General features: G+C 29.6%; 1 protein-coding gene and 1 long non-coding RNA gene across 2 annotated transcripts; both read right to left on the bottom strand.

Annotated features, from left to right (window-relative positions):
- Positions 1-253: 253 nt before the first annotated feature.
- LOC105851243 (uncharacterized) lies at positions 254-1,777 on the bottom strand. The gene is made up of 3 exons (XR_012161717.1): positions 1,620-1,777; positions 1,359-1,500; positions 254-356 (listed from the first exon to the last, which is right to left on the bottom strand). It is a non-coding gene; the product is annotated as an uncharacterized lncRNA (long non-coding RNA).
- A 4,957-nt stretch (positions 1,778-6,734) lies between these two features.
- On the bottom strand, positions 6,735-8,550 carry LOC101513910 (uncharacterized). Its single transcript, XM_027330904.1, has 2 exons — positions 7,819-8,550; positions 6,735-7,727 (listed from the first exon to the last, which is right to left on the bottom strand). The coding sequence occupies exons 1-2, from the start codon at positions 8,548-8,550 to the stop codon at positions 6,735-6,737; spliced, it is 1,725 nt and encodes a 574-aa protein (XP_027186705.1).
- Between the last annotated feature and the right edge of the window lie 11,465 nt (positions 8,551-20,015).

The following is a 20,015-nucleotide window of genomic DNA, read 5'->3' on the forward strand; positions in this document are numbered from 1 at the left end:
ATTAAGCCAATTTTATATAAACAGTGTTTTTAAAATACACCTCCTGACTGCCACAAGTTTCAAAATAAGGGCAACTTGCACTACCATAAGTTTCAAAATACACATTCTCACTACCATAACCAAAAGTTTCAAAATACACATAACCATAAGTTTCAAAATACACATAACTAAAATACACATTGTAAAGCATCCCCCTATTCTGATTCACCAGTAAAGCATCCCATTGTAAATACACCAGTAAAGCATCCCCCTGTTCTGATTCAAACGTTAAAGCACCCCCCTGTTCAGTAAAGCGCTCCTTATTCTGCAGGTTGTCAAGATAATCCAGGGTCTCTAAGCCCTCAACCCGAACTTCACTGAACACATGCAAATAAACTAGTTAGACTATCTAAACATACATTTATACAACAACAAATTTATAGAAAGTGAGATAAAAAGAAAATGAAAAAATAGTAAGTCAAATTAGAAGATAAAAACAAGAAAAATATGTGAATAGATACCACAGTTCCTAATTCCAAACTTGGAAGTTGATACATAAACCAAGCTTAAATATTCCACCCATGTACCAAACATAACTAAAAAGTTAACTGAACAAAGTAAAAGTACTTGCAAGCTATAAATTTCATTCAATAAATTACAGTAGCATTTTGTTTCTACATCAGCACACTTAAAAATTTGCCTATCCACACTCTGCACCATCAAGTACCAAAATCCAAAAATCTACAGTTGTATTTCAAAGTTCCAAGCCAACTTTCGCATTTGACACAACTACATCTGCCACCGTGAAGGAAAAGCACACAGTTTGAAAAATGTGAGAATAAGCTAACACACCAAATTGCTAAACATAGTATGTTTCTGCTCAGTTTGTTTGCTACATGCCTCTTAAACTGGATCTCAACCAAAAGATACAACAACTGAACCTTGTCTGACTATGTGAGGTTTGAATAAATGCGGATCAATTACACCATTGAGCTATACAAAAAAATGAATTTTCAGTAATGTCTTTCAATGGTTTCTCTTATAGTTTTTCTATGCCTTCCTCCACCCCATCTAAGGCATCCAAACCTATAACTCCCTCCTACCCATGCCACCAAATTAAATGCCCCTGCAATAATGCTTTGATGTCTTTTCCATTATAAATTCACCTGTTGTTGCATTTAGAACTTTTGGGCTTGCATTCTAGACAACTACAACCAATTGTTAAATCTTCGGTGACAAAACTAATGCAATGCCATTGGTGAAAGTAGACTAACCGTGGTTGCAAACCAAACAAACAGTAAGTTGCTAAATATAACAGCAATGTTATAAATAAAAGCCAGTTAATACTAATGTTAGACAAACATATTTCAAGCAATTACCTTATGTCTGATACTGATAAATAAGTATGATATGCAAAGGTGAACGAAAATGGCTTCCCATCACTGTTTTTTGTTCCGAATCCGAGAAGTTAACATTAAATCTCCTCCTGGTCCCAAAGCTACCCTCAGACGGTACTCAAAACTACATACAAATAGAAACGCAAATAATATCAGAAAGAAATATAATATAATTATATAACAATTTGAACTAGGAATGAAGATATAAAGTTAAACAAATTGCTGGAGGTTTTCTATAAATACCTGTGATTCCAGTTTTTTATGTCTTCTTTAGAGGGTTTAAGAATCAAATCAACAAAGGCTTTGCTCAAATTATTTGTAGGAAAAGCAGGAGGGTCATCGTCAATGGTCCAAAACCGATTTCTAGCAAATCCATGTTGGTCAAGGGTTCCATGGCTTCCAAACTGTGAACAAATAGAAAATTTCCTTCATCATGTCATCTGGTATTGTTGTGTTAATTTGACAACAACAAACACGAGTTTTGGAAGGTCAGTAAGAAAATTGTAATGATTTTTAGAAATAGATCGTATAATTTTCATTTATATTTTAATTTCTATTGGTTTAGTTATTTTTAAACAATGAAACTTGTAACGCCCCAGATTTTGATCCAAGACATTACTTAAAAATATTTATTTTCTTTCAAAAACGGCTTAATTTTTTTTTTAAAGTAGTTCATCATATAATAAATAAAATTTCTCTAGTAAATAGTTTGATTCCATTTTAAAAAATACCACAATGCGATCTATCGGATATTATTATTTGTAAAGACAATTTACTAATTGTAGAAAATGTTCGCTTTAAAATAGAATAATTCAAGTTTTTCCTAGCAGAAGGACCCCGCCTCCGCATTTCTATTAAAAATCAACGATGAAAAATAAATAAACTTAAAAATTGTATCACAACGGTTTTATCACTACAAACATTATTATTATTATTTTATTAAAGTACCCCTTTTTCCCACGCGCGTGCGCCAAGCAAACGTCATTCATGCAACCCTTCAAGATCGTTACTACCTAAATGTTGGTGTAAGGGGTCAGTTCATCCCACGGCAAAATTAGACCAAATAATAAGTTAACAACCATAAAATATAAATATAAAATCTTTTTGTAATAAAAGATTTAGAGAAAATGATTTTTATAATTCATAAGGTGTATCAAAAATTATAAAATATATCTAAACAACAAGTAGTAACTCACCTTAGAATCAATAATTATATAAAAATAACAATGGCAATAAAATGTATGCAAATTATGCATGTCCTAAACATACATGATCCGGATATAGCCAGCCACTAAGGCGTCCACAAAGATGCATATGGTATGTCATGACAATGATAACGAATGTTCGAAATGTACAAGTCACTAGCCACTTAGGCAACCACAAAGAAAAATAATACACAAATAACCAGCCACTTAGGCAACCACAAAGAAAACTATTCATTAATGCATTCAAATATCAATTTCCTCATATTGGTAAATGAAAAATAAACTTTTCATCAATTTCATCAAAACACGTATATTGTTCATAAAAGTCAAGTTTTAAAATTTAAATACTCAAGAATCAAGGATTAAAATTAAATACATCATAATAAACATGTTAATGACTACATCATTATAAAAATTATAACTTTATAAGTAAGTACTCTAAAACATGTATGGCATTGAACGTTTTCACAACAAACATATTGATGAAGATATGATAATAAAAATATAACTCTATAATTAATTTCATCAAAATAGAGATATTACTCAAAAGAAACAATCAAAGCATGATAATTAATTTTCTTTACGACGAAAATAAAATCGACATTTTTCTTTTAATACATTCAGACACCATATCAATATCTTACGAATCGCTAATTTAATATCTAACCTAACTCTGCATGGGGAAAAGCCCTTACCTTGGACGCTTTCCTTCCACGTACCACTATATAGCCCTCGAAAGTCTCACCAAGGTGAATAAAAGTTTATAGCTCCGATCAAAAAGCTAGGGAATGTAAGGATGGTTGTTTGAGTGGCTTAGAAAATGTTTGAGATAAATGTAGTGTTGGTAATGCGTGTGAGTGATTATGACTTATTTTCCTCTACTGTAAGTTTAATCGTGTCCTAAGAAGGAGAGGTGTATGTGACTAATAAAGGAGGCATAAAGCTGATCAGAGAGAATGAATAATTCTCTTCATTGAGTTTAATTGCACACATGAATAAGGAATTAAATTGGAATAATGCCATTCAATGACCAACCGTTAAGAATTAATTGGCATTCATGTATTTATTCTTACTAGTTACACATTTGAATGGACACAATATAAATTAAATTTTATAAAATATAATTATAAAAATAGTAGTGTGAGTGATTAAATTTGACTTAGTCAAAATTGGCTTGGTCATTGTTCACTCTAAGACAAATATTTCTACGAGTTTTAATTAGTCAATAATAAAAATCCCAATAATAAATTATTTAATATGAAAATACTTTATCAAATAATTAAACATTCAAAGAATAATTATCTTACTATCGTCACACTAAATTAATAAAAGGATAAACAAAACTAATGATTTTAAATTAATTAATTAAAAAAAAGGGTGTTACAATACTTACCCCCTTAAAATAGTTTCGTCCTCGAAACTAAGAGGTCTCTAAAAGGTATGGGTAAAGCTCTCTTATCTTCTCTTCCAACTCCCAAGTAGCATCCCCAGTTGTCTGGTTCCAAATCACCTTAACCAACGGAATTTCCTTTCCCCTCAAATGTTTGGTAGTTCTGTCAGCGATGCTTATCGGTGGGACCTCGAAGGTAAAATTCTCCTTCAATTGAATATCATCTGGCGCAATAATATGGGATGGATCTGCAATGTACTTCCTCAATTGTGATACATGGAACACATCATGTAAATTAGCTAAATTCGGTGGTAAAGCAATTTGATACGCCACTGGACCCACACGTCGAAGAATTTGATATGGTCCAATAAACTTCGGAGTAAGCTTTTTAGACTTCAATGCCCTACCAACTCCAGTAGTAGGCGTCACTCTCAAGAATACATGTTCATCCTCCTGAAACTCTAAGGGTCTCCTATGTCGATCAGCATAACTCTTCTGCCTGCTCTGTGCTGTTCTCATCCGCTCTTGGATCTGACGCACCTTCTCTGTAGTCTGTTGCACCAGCTCTGGCCCTACGATTAAGTTTTCGCCATCCTGATACCAACACAAGGGAGTTTGACACTTGCGCCCATACAAAGCCTCGTACGGGGCCATACCGATGCTTGCATGATAGCTATTATTATAGGTAAATTCGACAAGAGGCAATAGATCATCCCAACTTCCTCTGTTATCTAATGTACAAGCTCTTAGCAAATCTTCTAAGGTCTGAATAGTCCTTTCAGTTTGGCCATCGGTTTGAGGGTGGTAAGCAGAACTCAATCTCAATTTAGTACCCAATGCCTCATGCAATGCTCCCCACAAACGAGAAGTGAACTTTGGATCTCTATCTGACACAATGCTAGATGGTATCCCGTGTAATCTAACAATTTCCGCAACGTAAATCTCTGCAAGCTTAGATACATTGTAAGTAGTCCTTACAGGTATGAAATGTGCGGATTTTGTGAGCCTGTCAATAATCACCCAAATGGAGTCAAATTTCTTCTGAGTCTTAGGTAATGCCACCACAAAGTCCATAGATATGCTATCCCATTTCCACACTGGTACATCTAATGACTGCAACAATCCAACAGGTTTTTGGTGTTCAACCTTAGCCTTTTGGCAAGTCAGGCAAGACGCCACATATTCCGCCACTTGTTTCTTCATTCCTGGCCACCAAAATCTTTGCTTCAAGTCTTTATACATCTTTGTAGTACCAGGATGAATACTCAGTTTGCTCTTGTGGGCCTCATCCAAAATGGTTTTTCTCAACTCTGCATTATCCGGCACACAAATACGTTTATTACACCACAAAATGTTATCTGGACCCATTTGAAATTCGGGAGCCTTGCCGGTCTCAACCAATTTTCGTCTCCCCTGAATAGTCTCATCGGTCGCTTGAAGGGCTTTTATCTCATTCATTAGTTTATTATCTACAATGATCATTCCACATTGTACTTTTCCCGACAAAGAATCCATATTAAGATCCAAGTCGCGAAAATTCTCTAACAACTCTAATCCCTTCATTTTTATGGATGACAAATGGGCCCGCTTCCTACTCAAGGCATCAGCCACCACATTGGCCTTTCCTGGGTGATAGTGCAACGTGAACTCATAATCCTTGATGAACTCCATCCATCTCCGCTGTCGGATATTAAGCTCCTTCTGGTCGAACAAGTATTTCAAACTTTTATGGTCACTGTATACATCAAAATTGCACCCATACAGATAGTGCCTCCAAATTTTTAGTGCAAAAACTATTGCAGCCAACTCCATGTCATGCGTGGGATAATGTTTCTCATGCACCTTCAACTGTCTTGAAGCATATGCTACCACCTGTTTGTTCTGCATAAGTACACAACCCAACCCTTGTAAAGAAGCATCACAATAAACTTCATATGGTTCTTCTGGTTGTGGTAACACCAACACCGGTGATGTAGTTAGCTTCTCTTTCATCATCTGAAAACTCCTCTCACATTCCTCCGTCCATGCATAAATATGATTCTTCCTTGTGAGTTGTGTCAACGGCGCTGCAATCTTGGCTAAATCCTCAATGAATCTTCTATAATATCCAGCCAAGCCCAAGAAACTTCTAATCTCTGTGACGGTCTGTGGTTGTTTCCATGCCACCACAGCCTCTACTTTAGTTGGGTCGACAGCGACACCTTCCTTTGAAATAACGTGTCCCAAGAATTTCACCTCCTCCAACCAGAATTCACATTTCCCCAAATTAGCATACAATCTCTTGTCCTTCAAGACTTGCAACACTTGACGTAGGTGAACTTCATGTTCCTCCAAGCTCTTAGAATAAATCAATATGTCATCAATGAAGACCACTACAAATTTGTCTAAGAAGGGGTGAAATATACGATTCATGTAGTCCATGAAAATAGCTGGTGCATTGGTGACACCAAAAGGCATCACCAAATACTCAAAGTGTCCATAGCGAGTCCTGAATGCAGTTTTAGGAATGTCTTCTTCCTTCACCCGAATCTGATGATACCCCGACTTCAAATCAATCTTAGAAAATATCATTGCTCCTTTGAGTTGGTCCATCAAGTCATCAATGCATGGCAAGGGATACCTATTTTTGATGGTGACTTTGTTAAGTTGACGGTAATCGACACAGAGTCTAGACTTCCCATCCTTCTTCTTCACTAGGAGTACTGGTGCTCCCCAAGGTGAGATACTCGGTCGTATGAACTGTTTAGATAAAAGGTCCTCCAACTAATTTTTCAACTCTGACAATTCTGATGGAGACATTCTATATAGTGCAATAGATATAGGTCCTGTACCCGGAGTCACATCAATTGAAAATTCAATATCACGAACTGGGGGTAATCCTGGTACATCCGGCGGAAATACCTCTGGAAAATCTTCGACCACAAGTATCCCGTCTACCTCCACCTCTAGCTTCGTACTGACTGAGTTGAGGGAAACACACTTCCGAACTCCCTCTTTCAAAGAGAAGTTCAATTTATTGGTATCGAGGAATCGAGAAACACCTGGGTCTGGGAATATCACAGACTTACGAGCACAATCCAATAGAACATAATGGCTTGACAACCAATCCATTCCAAGGATCACTCCCACATGCTTGAGGAGAATACAAATCAAATCAACGTTGAATCTCATATCGAACACAATCAACGGGCATTGCAAGCAAGCCGTATTACATTTCACTGATTCGGTAGAAGGTAGGGTAACCACCAAATCAAACGGCAAAGTAGTAATAGTAAGTTGGAGCGAATCCACCCAATCCAATGAAATGAATGAGTGTGTTGCCCCCGAATCATAAATTACATTAAGTGATTTTCCAGCAATTAAACACTCACCTTGGATAAGCTCAGAGGAAGATGGAGTTTCCTCTCCATTGATGTGGTAGACACGTCCCTTGGCAGTAGGGCGTACAACATTGTCGTTGATATTGTTGCGGTTGACAGCTCTATCGTCCTTCCGTTCAGGGCATTCATTTGCAAAATGGTCTGGTTTCTGACAAATGTAACAAACCCTTGGTCTGATTGGACACTCAGATATCTTGTGTCCTTCTCTGTTGCAGCGAAAACACTTAACAGGGTACGCCTGGTTCTGACTTGGAACTTTTGGCCCTTGACCTTCCCCGTTTTGAGGTCGAGGTTGATCTCTAGCATTCCCCAGTGGTCGGGCATATGGCTTGTATTGTTGATGCTGCTTGCCCCTATTATGTTGGTCGTTATGCCCCTGTTTTCAAATATTAACATTTAGAGGTAGATATTCACATTTAGAGGCCAAACTTATGACTCTAATGATATGGATGGATTTAAATCTCTACCTGAGGTCTGATGGGTCCACCTACAACACCCCTATTCAGACGGCTCTGTTTCATCTGCTCCACTTTCTTGCATTTCTCCACTAGTACTTGATATTGGCGTATCTCCAAGGGCCCCACTAACTCCTTAATTTCATACCTAAGCCCACTTTCAAACCTCTCGCACATGTATTCTTCATCTATCTGATTTAGGAAATAGCGGAAGTGCTTTGCTAGGGACTCGAACTTTGCCGCATATTCCGCTATCGTGAGATTCCCTTGATACAACTTCAGAAATTGGGCCTCCTTCTCAGCCCTAGCACTTTTCGGGAAGTATTTTTCTAGGAACTTATTCTTGAAAGCCTCCCAGGTTAGCTCTTCATGATTTGTCTCCATCATTTTCTTCGCACCTCGCCACCAGTATTCAGCTTCACCAATCATCAAATAGGTTGCATACTCTACTTTCGCATTGTCAGAGCAGTGTAAGATCTCGAAGATCTTCTCGATTTCTTGCAGCCAAAGATCAGCCTTGTCGGGGTCATGTTCCCCTTTGAATTTAGGCGGATCTTGTCGACGAAATTCATTCAATGCTCTTGCTGCACTGGCTGCTTCATCCCTCTGATCCCTCTGTGCATCTCGTTGAGCCTGGATCGCAGCTTGTTGGGCCATTGCTGCGGCCATAGCATTCATGGCTTGGATTGCTTCAGTCATGTCGTTTCTTCCTTGGGGAACCGATCGGTTTGTGCGACGAGCCATAACGCTTCCTAAAATTATCTAATTAGTAAAATATTATAACGTAATTTTAACTTTTGGGTAGTACGGAAGTCTTTTATTGAGCACTATATAGTAGGTTCGGGTTATACAGCAAGTCGTTCTTTGGAGGGGTTCCCAGGAAAGAGAGGTGGGTCAATGGACCACTTAATAACCAAGTCTTTCCTTAGCCAGAATCCCTCCAATACAACCTTTTTGTATTATCCTTCCCTTCTATTTTGGGGATCATACAATTATACATAATATAGGGTTTAGAACATTGTATTTAATTACATAATACATTTAGACATGATGAAAGCTCAACAGTTACTTTGTAATTTAGATTGAAATAATTTTAAATCGTGATAATAAACTCATAATTCACAATATCATACAACCATAAATGCTTATCGCTTGATTGAAATTATTTCTTATCGTAGGATCAAGAATTTAAAACATATTTTTCATCATAATTATTCAATTAAATTAGACAATTAAATTCACATAATTGAAATTTAAGTCATTAATGACATAAAATAGTTAGAAAATCAAGCCCTTGGTACAAAAGAAGTAGAGAGTTTAAAATTAAAAATAAAACAATCATACGATGAATAAGTAAAATCATAAAGATTTTATGTAACAACTTAAATAAAATATAAAAGACAATGCCAATAAAAGCATGCAAGTAGTTATAGAGATTTCAAGTTTGAAAAATTTAAATAACACAATTAAACCAAATATTTAAAACATATATTTAATGACAAAAAATCATGGAGGTTATACAATTGATGACACATAATAGAAATTTAAGTAAAATTTAATAATTAGAAAACCAAGCAATTAACATATTTAATGACACTTAATAAGAATTTAAGTAATTCTTAAAAATTCAAATTCAAGAAGGTTACACAATTAATAACTTAATAAAAGTTTAAGTAATTAATAGAATTCAATTTCAAGAAGGTTACATAATCAATGACACATAATAGAAATTTAAATAATTAGTAAAACTCAAATAATTAGAAAATTATACGATTAACATGAATAACATATCACAAGAAAAAAAAACATGCGACATACATGAAGCGTCCCATCCCACCAATGTCCGAGAATTAGTGCTCTGATACCACAATGTAACGCCCCGGATTTTGATCCAAGACATTACTTAAAAATATTTATTTTCTTTCAAAAACGGCTTAATTTTTTTTTTTTTAAAGTAGTTCATCATATAATAAATAAAATTTCTCTAGTAAATAGTTTGATTCCATTTTAAAAAAAATACCACAATGCGATTTATCGGATATTATTATTTGTAAAGACAATTTACTAATTGTAGAAAATGTTCGCTCAAAAATAGAATAACTCAAGTTTTTCCTAGCAGAAGGACCCCGCCTCCGCATTTCTATTAAAAATCAACGATGAGAAATAAATAAACTTAAAAATTGTATCACAACGGTTTTATCACTACAAACATTATTATTATTATTTTATTAAAGTACCCCTTTTTCCCACGCGCGTGCGCCAAGCAAACGTCATTCATGCAACCCTTCAAGATCGTTAGTACCTAAATGTTGGTGTAAGGGGTCAGTTCATCCCACGGCAAAATTAGACCAAATAATAAGTTAACAACCATAAAATATAAATATAAAATCTTTTTGTAATAAAAGATTTAGAGAAAATGATTTTTATAATTCATAAGGTGTATCAAAAATTATAAAATATATCTAAACAACAAGTAGTAACTCACCTTAGAATAAATAATTATATAAAAATATTAATGGCAATAAAATGTATGCAAATTATGCATGTCCTAAACATACATGATCCGGATATAGCCAGCCACTAAGGCGTCCACACAGAAGTCACCCATACCAATGGGGAAAATTTAACCAGCCACTAAGGCGTCCACAAAGATGCATATGGTATGTCATGACAATGATAATGATGTTCGAAATGTACAAATCGCTAGCCACTTAGGCAACCACAAAGAAAACTATTCATTAATGCATTCAAAAATCAATTTCCTCATATTGGTAAATGAAAAATAAACTTTTCATCAATTTCATCAAAACACGTATATTGTTCATAAAAGTCAAGTTTTAAAATTTAAATACTCAAGAATCAAGGATTAAAATTAAATACATCATAATAAACATGTTAATGACTACATCATTATAAAAATTATAACTTTATAAGTAAGTACTCTAAAACATGTATGGCATTGAACGTTTTCACAACAAACATATTGATGAAGGTATGGTAATAAAATATAATTCTATAATTAATTTCATCAAAATAGAGATATTACTCAAAAGAAACAATCAAAGCATGATAGTTAATTTCTTTACGACGAAAATAAAATCGACATTTTTCTTTTAATACATCCAGACACCATATCAATATCTTACGAATCGCTAATTTAATATCTAACCTAACTCTGCATGGGGAAAAGCCCTTACCTTGGACGCTTTCCTTCCACGTACCACTATATAGCCCTCGAAAGTCTCACCAAGGTGAATAAAAGTTTATAGCTCCGATCAAAAAGCTAGGGAATGTAAGGATGGTTGTTTGAGTGGCTTAGAAAATATTTGAGATGAATGTAGTGTTGGTAATGCGTGTGAGTGATTATGACTTATTTTCCTCTACTGTAAGTTTAATCGTGTCCTAAGAAGGAGGGGTGTATGTGACTAATAAAGGAGGCATAAAGCTGATCAGAGAGAATGAATAATTCTCTTAATTGAGTTTAATTGCACACATGAATAAGGAATTAAATTGGAATAATGCCATTCAATGACCAACCGTTAAGAATTAATTGGCATTCGTGTATTTATTCTTTCTAGTTACACATTTGAATGGACACAATATAAATTAAATTTTATAAAATATAATTATAAAAATAGTAGTGTGAGTGATTAAATTTGACTTAGTCAAAATTGGCTTGGTCATTGTTCACTCTAAGACAAATATTTCTACGAGTTTTAATTAGTCAATAATAAAAATCCCAATAATAAATTATTTAATATGAAAATACTTTGTCAAATAATTAAACATTCAAAGAATAATTATCTTACTATCGTCACACTAAATTAATAAAAGGATGAACAAAACTAATGATTTTAAATTAATTAATTAAAAAAAGGGTGTTACAAAACTGAACACAATACCTAATATCAAGATGTAAATAAGCAATAAAAATGCAAGAGTTAAACATGAACACAGTACCTAATATCCTAATTGAACGTGAACAGCAACCAAGTAACATAGATTGGTTCGAGAAAGAAGCAGCCATTGTACTCTATTGTGTTTTTGTTTCACTACAACACTATTAACTACAACATTATGTAAAGATTTATCAGTAAGACTTTGGGCTTTTTCAGTAAGACTCCATTCAGTGAAAATGGTTAGGGTTTTCAATACAAATTGGGGCTTTTTCAGTAAGACTCGATTTTAGTAAAAATTGATTTCAGAAAATGAAAAGATATTAGAAAATTAATCGATTCAGTGACGCCGACGGCGAAATGTTACTCGATTTCAGCACGATAATAAAGGAAGATAACTTACCTTAAGACATAGCGATCATCACGGCGGCATCCAGAAAGGTCGACGGAGCGGATTGCAATCTGGAGGAGGTGATTATCCACCGTTATCCAGTAATGTGGGTTGGCTTGGATTACTTAGTGTTTCGCGCGTAGGAGGGTTGGGCGCTTTGGGATGCGGAGGAGCGAAGCAGCTCGAACAAGAAGGGCTTAGGGTTCGGACAAGAAGAAGGGAAGAAGGGCTTTGGGATGCAGAGGAGCGAAGCAGCTCGAACGAGAAACCCAGCTCCCTAACCTAAGGTGGCACCGGGTTTGGACAAGAAGAAGGGACGGGTTCAGACAAGAAGAAGGGAAGAAGGGCTTAGGGTTCTCTGGTTGCATCTGAATGTAGGCTATCTTGCATACAATTTCTGAGTATTGGGTTTGCACCTAAACCTTTTTTTTTTAAATTCTAACAGAAAATTTTTCTAAAAAATAGACATTACCTACGGATAAGTTGTAGTAAAAATAATACGAAAATTTTTTGTAAAATTTATGTCAGGATTGTATTTTTTTTTCTTTATCCATGGATTTTTTAATTTTACTTACGGAATTATCGTGGTAATTAATTAAAAAAAATTATTTTATACAACAATACATACGGTTTTTTCGTAGATAACAATTAATTTACCCACGGATTACGATCCGTAGCTAATTTTCCGTAGGTATAGAAATGTTTTCTTGTAGTGAATGAATCAATTTACTTCAAAAAAATATAATAAACCAACAAAATACGCAAAAAAATATATCTTATCAAATTCCTCTTATTGGATATTTGAATTAATTGAATTATCCATTTCAACACCATCACTACTACACATCTCCTATTTATTTGGTTTTAAACGTGGTTTAATTATATTCTATTTGAGTATTTAAAATGATATCTCATCACATCTATTTTAATTTACAAGGGTTATATATATTTTTAAGTCCCAAAAAAACTATGATCTTTCAAGTTTAGTCATTTAAAAAAAAAATTCCACTTTTATTTCATATATTGATTTTATAGAGACTTTTTTTAAGGACTAAAAGTATCAATTTTTTACAAATTTTTTTTTTCAAAATAGGGACTAAAAGTAAAATAAATAATGTTTTTAGAGAGTAAAAAGTTAAATTTATTTTATAATAATTAAAAGTAAAATTTTAAAATTTTACACGGACTAAAAATTTAATTAACTTAATTTACAATAATGTGGTTTAATGTTGGCAAATGGTAACAATTAACATATGTTAAGAAATCAAATATAATTTATTTGAGGTGATTTAAAAAAAAATAATAATAATTGAATAAAAAATCAAATATATTAATATCATCTTGGAAATTGTGTTTTTAGTACTTTAAATTTTAAAAGTTGTGTTTTTAAAGACAAAAATTTTCTCTTAAATTATTTTTTAATTTTTTTAACAAGTATTCCTAATACGCAACTTAGTATGACCCTTTAAATGAAATGAGGTATATATATATATATATTATAAATCTTCTTCAATTTTTTTTCCTCACCAACTGGATAATTCTATTTATCTCTCGGTCGAACTTTAAATTAATAGAATCTATTTTTTCTGTGAAATAGAGTGTTAAGAATTGTATACAAAATATCTACTTCTATTTTTATGTTCCAAAAATTTTCTCAACTTTGTCACTCAAAAATATAAATTCAAAATAATGATTGTATACAATAATGTCACGAGTTAATATTTTTGTCCAACTACAACAATCAAGATTACAAAAAAAAACTATGCTATAGGCTATAAAACATTGTAGTCCAACTACAATTATAATATACATTAACAATAATTTTTTTTACATTTCATTTTTTGAGATGGTATAATGTATTTAGGAGAATGATTCATTAAATAAGTCATTAGAGTGTACAATTCATATATGAGATAAATATTTGTCACTAATCAATTAGTTAAACTTTATATTTTTCTATTTTCAAAATAAAAATTAAAAATAATTATCATATACTAAATTGATATTTTTTTTTAAAAAAATTAGATACAAAAAAACTAGTTAAAATTAATTTCACACTTTCATTTTTTACGTCTTTTTAAAAAAAAATTAATCACTAAAGAAGCTATTGGAGCATTCAGTTCATATTCAAGACAAAACTTACTAGTGATTAATTAGTTGATTTTATTGTTTTTTTTACATGTTCTATATAAAAATGAGAATAATTATAAAATACTGATTTGAGTTTATTATAAATACCATAAAAGGATAAATATTGATCATTAAAAGGTTAGTTAAAATCAGTGATATTTTTTAATATTGTTAAAATAAATATGAGAATAATTATAATATGTTTTTTATTTTTATTTTTTCACAATTTAATTTTTTCGCATTGTTTTTCTAAAATTGAATAACCAAAAGAAGTCTTTCAACTATACAATTCATGCACATGACAAATAATTTTTCACTAATTAATTAGTCAAATTTAATAGTTTCTTATTTCTTCTAAAAATTGAGAATAACTATAATATATTAATTTGACTTAATTATAAAAACTATACACGATACAAATGATTGTCTCTAAAGAATTTATTAAATTAATATTTTTTAACATCAACAACATAAATATGAGAACAATGATAATACAATAACTAGAATGTTTTTACATTTTAATTTTTCATGTTTTATTTATGAAAATCAGTCACTAAAGAAAAAATTGAAGTATACAGTTCATACACGAGATAAAAATAAAAATAATTATAATATACTAACTTTTATTTATTTTAAAAATATTACACAGGGTAAATAGTTGAAATTAATATTATATTTTATTATAGTTAAAATTAGTGTTTTGTTTTTCATGTTTTAAAAAAAATCACTATAGAAGCCTCTCAAATCTACAATCATATATGAGATAAATGTTTGTTTGTCATTAATTAATTTGTTTAATTTAATGTGTACGTTTGTATCTTCTAAATAAAAATGAGAATAATTAAATAAAATATAAAATAATTTGTTAAACTTGTGTTTTTTTATTTAAGATTGTCGATATAAAATAGGAACAATTATAATAGATTAACTATAATTTTGTCATATTTGATTTTTTTTTTCCACGTTGTTTTGTGTGAAAATGAATCACTAAATAAGCATTTGGAGTATATAATTCAAACATGAGATAAATATTTACCACTAAATAATTAATTAAATTTGGCGTTTTCTGACATTTTTGTAAACAGAATAATTAGAATATACTAATTTGAGATTATTATATTCACTAAACAAGGGATACAATTTTTTCACTAAATAATTATATAAAATAAGTATTTTTTTTTTAAAATACCATCGACATAAAAATGTGAAAAATTATAATTCATTGACTATAATTTTTCCCAGTTTAGAGCTTACAATTCAAATAAGAGATACATAATTGTCATTAATCAATTAGTTAAATTTAATTTTTTTTTCTTCATGTTATTTTAAACATGAATAAATATTTTTGTTTAAATAATTAGTTAAAATTAGTGTTGTTTATTTTAATTTTATCGCCATAAAAATGAGAATAATACACGGACTATAATTTTTTTACACTGTTTTTTTCATGTTGTTTTTTTTTGCAAATGAACCTAATCTAAACTATAAACAAATATCTTGCAAAATGATATATAATACACGTGGCATGAAATTATGTCACTTAATATTTATTAATTTCATATTTTTTTAAATTGATCATTTTTAATGTCGATTAGTGGAAAAAAGTCTATCTTTAGTTCATTTAGTTGTTAAAAAACAACAAATCATATTATACTCTTAGTAAGTCATAAACATCAAATTAACGTTTCCATTTATATTGACATATTTTTTGAAAAATGGTATTTTAAATCGGTGCTTTTCTATTTATTTAAGTGCATTTCCATTTCAATTGTAAACATTATTTTAATTCTTAACATTGGATTAGGTAATTTTTTTAAACATTTGTTATCATCATCTTTTACACTTTGTTTGGTTTAGGAAATAACGTGAAAGGAAATAAAGTGAGAAGAAGGGAAAAGTAGTAGACAATAAAATGATTAATTAATAGTTTGTTATAAACGAGAAAGTGAGATTAAAAAAAGAAGAATTTTTCTAAAATGACATAAAATATCCCTACAAAAATTGAGATATGGTAAAAAGAATAAAATTAAAATAAATAAAGTAGAAGTGTAGTTGTTATTTTACATTAATGGATAAATTTGATGCGTTTTATTTTCAATTTGAGGAGAAAGAAAGATTGAATGAGTTCCACTAAATATACTTCGCTCTTTCCATTTTCAATGTGTAACAAATGAAAGAAATTTTTTCGATATAAATGTTTTATTTCTTTCTCTAACTTTTTCTTTTTCTTTCCTTTGTTCCAAACATAGCTTTACTAAACAAATTTCTTGATCATGCAAATGGCATACATCATACTTTATATCCTAAACTATTTGAGATTATGATATAAGAATGTGCACAAAATTGTGTTCATCATAAACAAAGATTACGATACAATTCTTGAAAAAGTACATGTGACATATTAGAAGATCATTAAATATTTATTTTATTCATAAGGGCATTTTTTTTTAGTTTTCTATAAGTTATATTTACCAAATGTAATCTTATTTAAGTTATATCAGATATTAAGGTTGGTACCTCTTTGAACGGAAATTCCAACTTCAACATGTTAAGTAGACAATAAAGCATACATAAAACACATTAAACAACTTTTATCATTTTAAAAGATTTTTTTAAATTTGTCTGCTACATATACCATGCATGTGATGACCATTTTAAAATAGTATATCATAATAGTTTAAGTTTTCATTTTCTAATTTACCTTTTGATGCATATAAATGTCTTTTTTGTTTGTTTTGAAAATATATATTTCACCATCAACATGTTTCAATTTTATTTATTTATTTGACAAATTTGTTTTCTATTTTAGATTTCTAACCAATAATATGAATTATGTGAATATATATTGTGGGACAGAAGCAGTGGTAATTATCATAAGCATATTCGACCAAATAATTTTTTTTAATATTCTAAATAATAAGTTATTGATGTAATAAATTTAAGATTAAGATATTCCCTTAAATTTAATTACATGAATTCAATAGTGCAAATTTTGTAAAACAATTTTTGTATTAATACTTTGTTTGTCCCAAATTATATGTCATTTTTCCAATTTCACATAAATTAAGAAATATTATCAATGTTGTATAAAAAAGAAAAGTTATGAGTTATTTTATAAAATATCGTTCATTAATGATATAAGAAATATAAATTTAAAAAATTGGAAAAAACAAAGTAATACATAGTATAAGGTTTAATAGCAAAAGAAACATTAATAATTTATTGATACGGTAAAACAATATAATTTGGGGAGAAATTCTTGAACACTCATCTAATCATTAATACTCAGAGATAACCAATCAAATATCATATAATTATAAGTAATAAAAATAATTATAAAATTCTAATTTGTCAAAAAAGCAAAAGAAACACATCATCATTTTCCCTCTTAACTCAACCCTCACTATATAGATTGATGAAAATTAAAGCGAGTCTTAATTCCTTCAAACCTCTATTTGAGAATAAGAGTGACATCGAGTTGAATCTCCAAAGACTAAGTTCACGCTTGACGTTGTTGTTCCGATTTGTGATGATTTTGAAGCTGGGGTATTAAACTTACCTTTCAAAAGATTTCTTTGGTTAGCTATCGTAAAATGTTATCTGACAATTTTTTTTTTTTTGCATATTAAATATATTTTTTATTAAGTATCTCAATGATTAACATTTGTGAAATAAAATAACGAAAGCAACAAAATTATACAGTTATTTAAAAAAAAAATTTATGTGATTAAGTAAAAAATAAAATATTCTAAACTAAATTATCTAATTGAAATTTTTTGGAGAAAAGATAACATCAAAACTTAATATTTCCTTTATATGAGACATGGATTATAAAAGTTATAATTTGTGACAAGTTAAGCATCTATTTAAAATTTTAATAATTTTATTTTATTATTATCTAATTAATTTTTTAAATTATTTGTTACATACATAAATTTAAATTTTATTTTCGTAATTAATATAAATGTAATTATATTCATTAAATCTAATCAAAATTATACTAAATTTAAAATTACAACTTTCACTTAATTCATGATTTTTTTTTATCTAATTAGTTATATATAACATTGTACTTATTTATTTATTTTGAAAGAAAAATAAAATATTAATATTTCTTTTATAGATTAATATTTACTTATTTTTAACACGAGGGACTAATGTTTAATTACAATTTGACAATATACAATAATAATAATAATAATATTAATAATATTAATAATATTAATAATATTAATAATATTAATAATATTAATAATATTAATAATATTAATAATATTAATAATAATAATAATAATAATAATAATAATAATAATAATAATAATATGACACTAATTTATTATGCTTTCACCTATAGACAAATATAATACATATGAATCAATATTTTACATGAAAGAAGTAAGTAAACTGCCCAAAAAAATTACGTAAATATATAATGTATGAGAATGAATATTTGACTTAAAGATTCTATTTTTTTTTATAAAATTTTTTGATGTAATAATTTTTATAATTTGAGAGAAAATATTTTTAAAAATATTATCAAATTATCTTATGTACATTGAAAATGTTTAATTAAGTATACATTTATAATTAATTGACAGTTTAATACATATACTTATATTATCAATGTCCCAAAATTAAACTCATTATATAGATTTTCAGATATAAATACATAAAATTCATGTAAATAACAACGCTATATTAAAACTCATTAATATACAATTCATAGAGATATAATGAAAAATTAAAATTCCATAATTTTATGGTAAATATCAATATAATAAAATACTTGTCATTTTAAATTAATAAATTTAAAATAAATATTCAACGAAGATTTAGATTTAACAAGTAGATTTGGGTCTAATAAAAATTGATACGCTTCCATGACGTACCGAACCAAAATTTGATTATTTTATTTGAAAGAGATGTCCATGTTTAATGAATAACAATATCTCAAATATAATTATTTTTAATAAAAAAAAATATGAGAAACAAAAAATAATACCTACAACTAATATATTTTTTAGTAGGTACAAAAAATATTATATACACATTATTTTAACTATAGGTATTTACAAATAATATATTATTTGAATTAATAAATTAGTATATAATTACAAATAAAAATCATGAATTAATCATATTTTAATTTTAAATTATAATAAAAAAAATGAATAATTTTATATTAACGATATGATATGATGTCCCATACTTGGCACGAGCTATAATATTTAACAAATTAAGGTACAAATACGTTGATAAACAACATTTATACAATTTAATTAAAAGAACTAAATTGTTCGTTTAACGTTACAAAATCAACATATAGTCTAAAAAATTATATTTATTTATAACAAAAAATAAATTAAAATATACAAATAATATAATTTTAACCTAAAAAAATCATCAATTTCAATCGTAATAAAATAACTAAGTCTCATAATTCAAAGATTAAGGTTGTATGGACTGGATTTGATTGTACAGTTTCCGCAATCAACATCCACTAAAGAATATTTTTTTTGAAAATTTTTCTCTGAATTTATATCCACATAAAGAACAATAATTTGAAAAGAGTCAAGTTCTATAGCTAAATATGTTATTGTGTTCATACCATATAATTCCAAATCTACACAATCAAGTGGGACGGGATAGATAGCAGCAGAGTTATCTTAGCGGTTTCCAATTCAAGTAAACGAGTCAAGTTATAGAAAGGAATGAGACAGACAACAACAAAACAAAAAATTACAACTTGGTTTTTTCCTCTTTTGAAAGAAAAATATTAATAGAGTCAATGT

Source organism: Cicer arietinum, chromosome 8 (genome assembly GCF_000331145.2).
Source record: "Cicer arietinum cultivar CDC Frontier isolate Library 1 chromosome 8, Cicar.CDCFrontier_v2.0, whole genome shotgun sequence".
NCBI lineage: Eukaryota > Viridiplantae > Streptophyta > Magnoliopsida > Fabales > Fabaceae > Cicer > Cicer arietinum.

Bases quoted from the DNA above. Each gene is read 5' to 3' on its own strand.
- LOC101513910 (XM_027330904.1), bottom strand. From the start codon at position 8,550: ATGGCTCGTCGCACAAACCGATCGGTTCCCCAAGGAAGAAACGACATG. The intron at 7,728-7,818 runs GTAGAGATTTAA...ATTTGAAAACAG, and splicing joins GTGGACCCATCAGACCTCAG to GGGCATAACGACCAACATAA.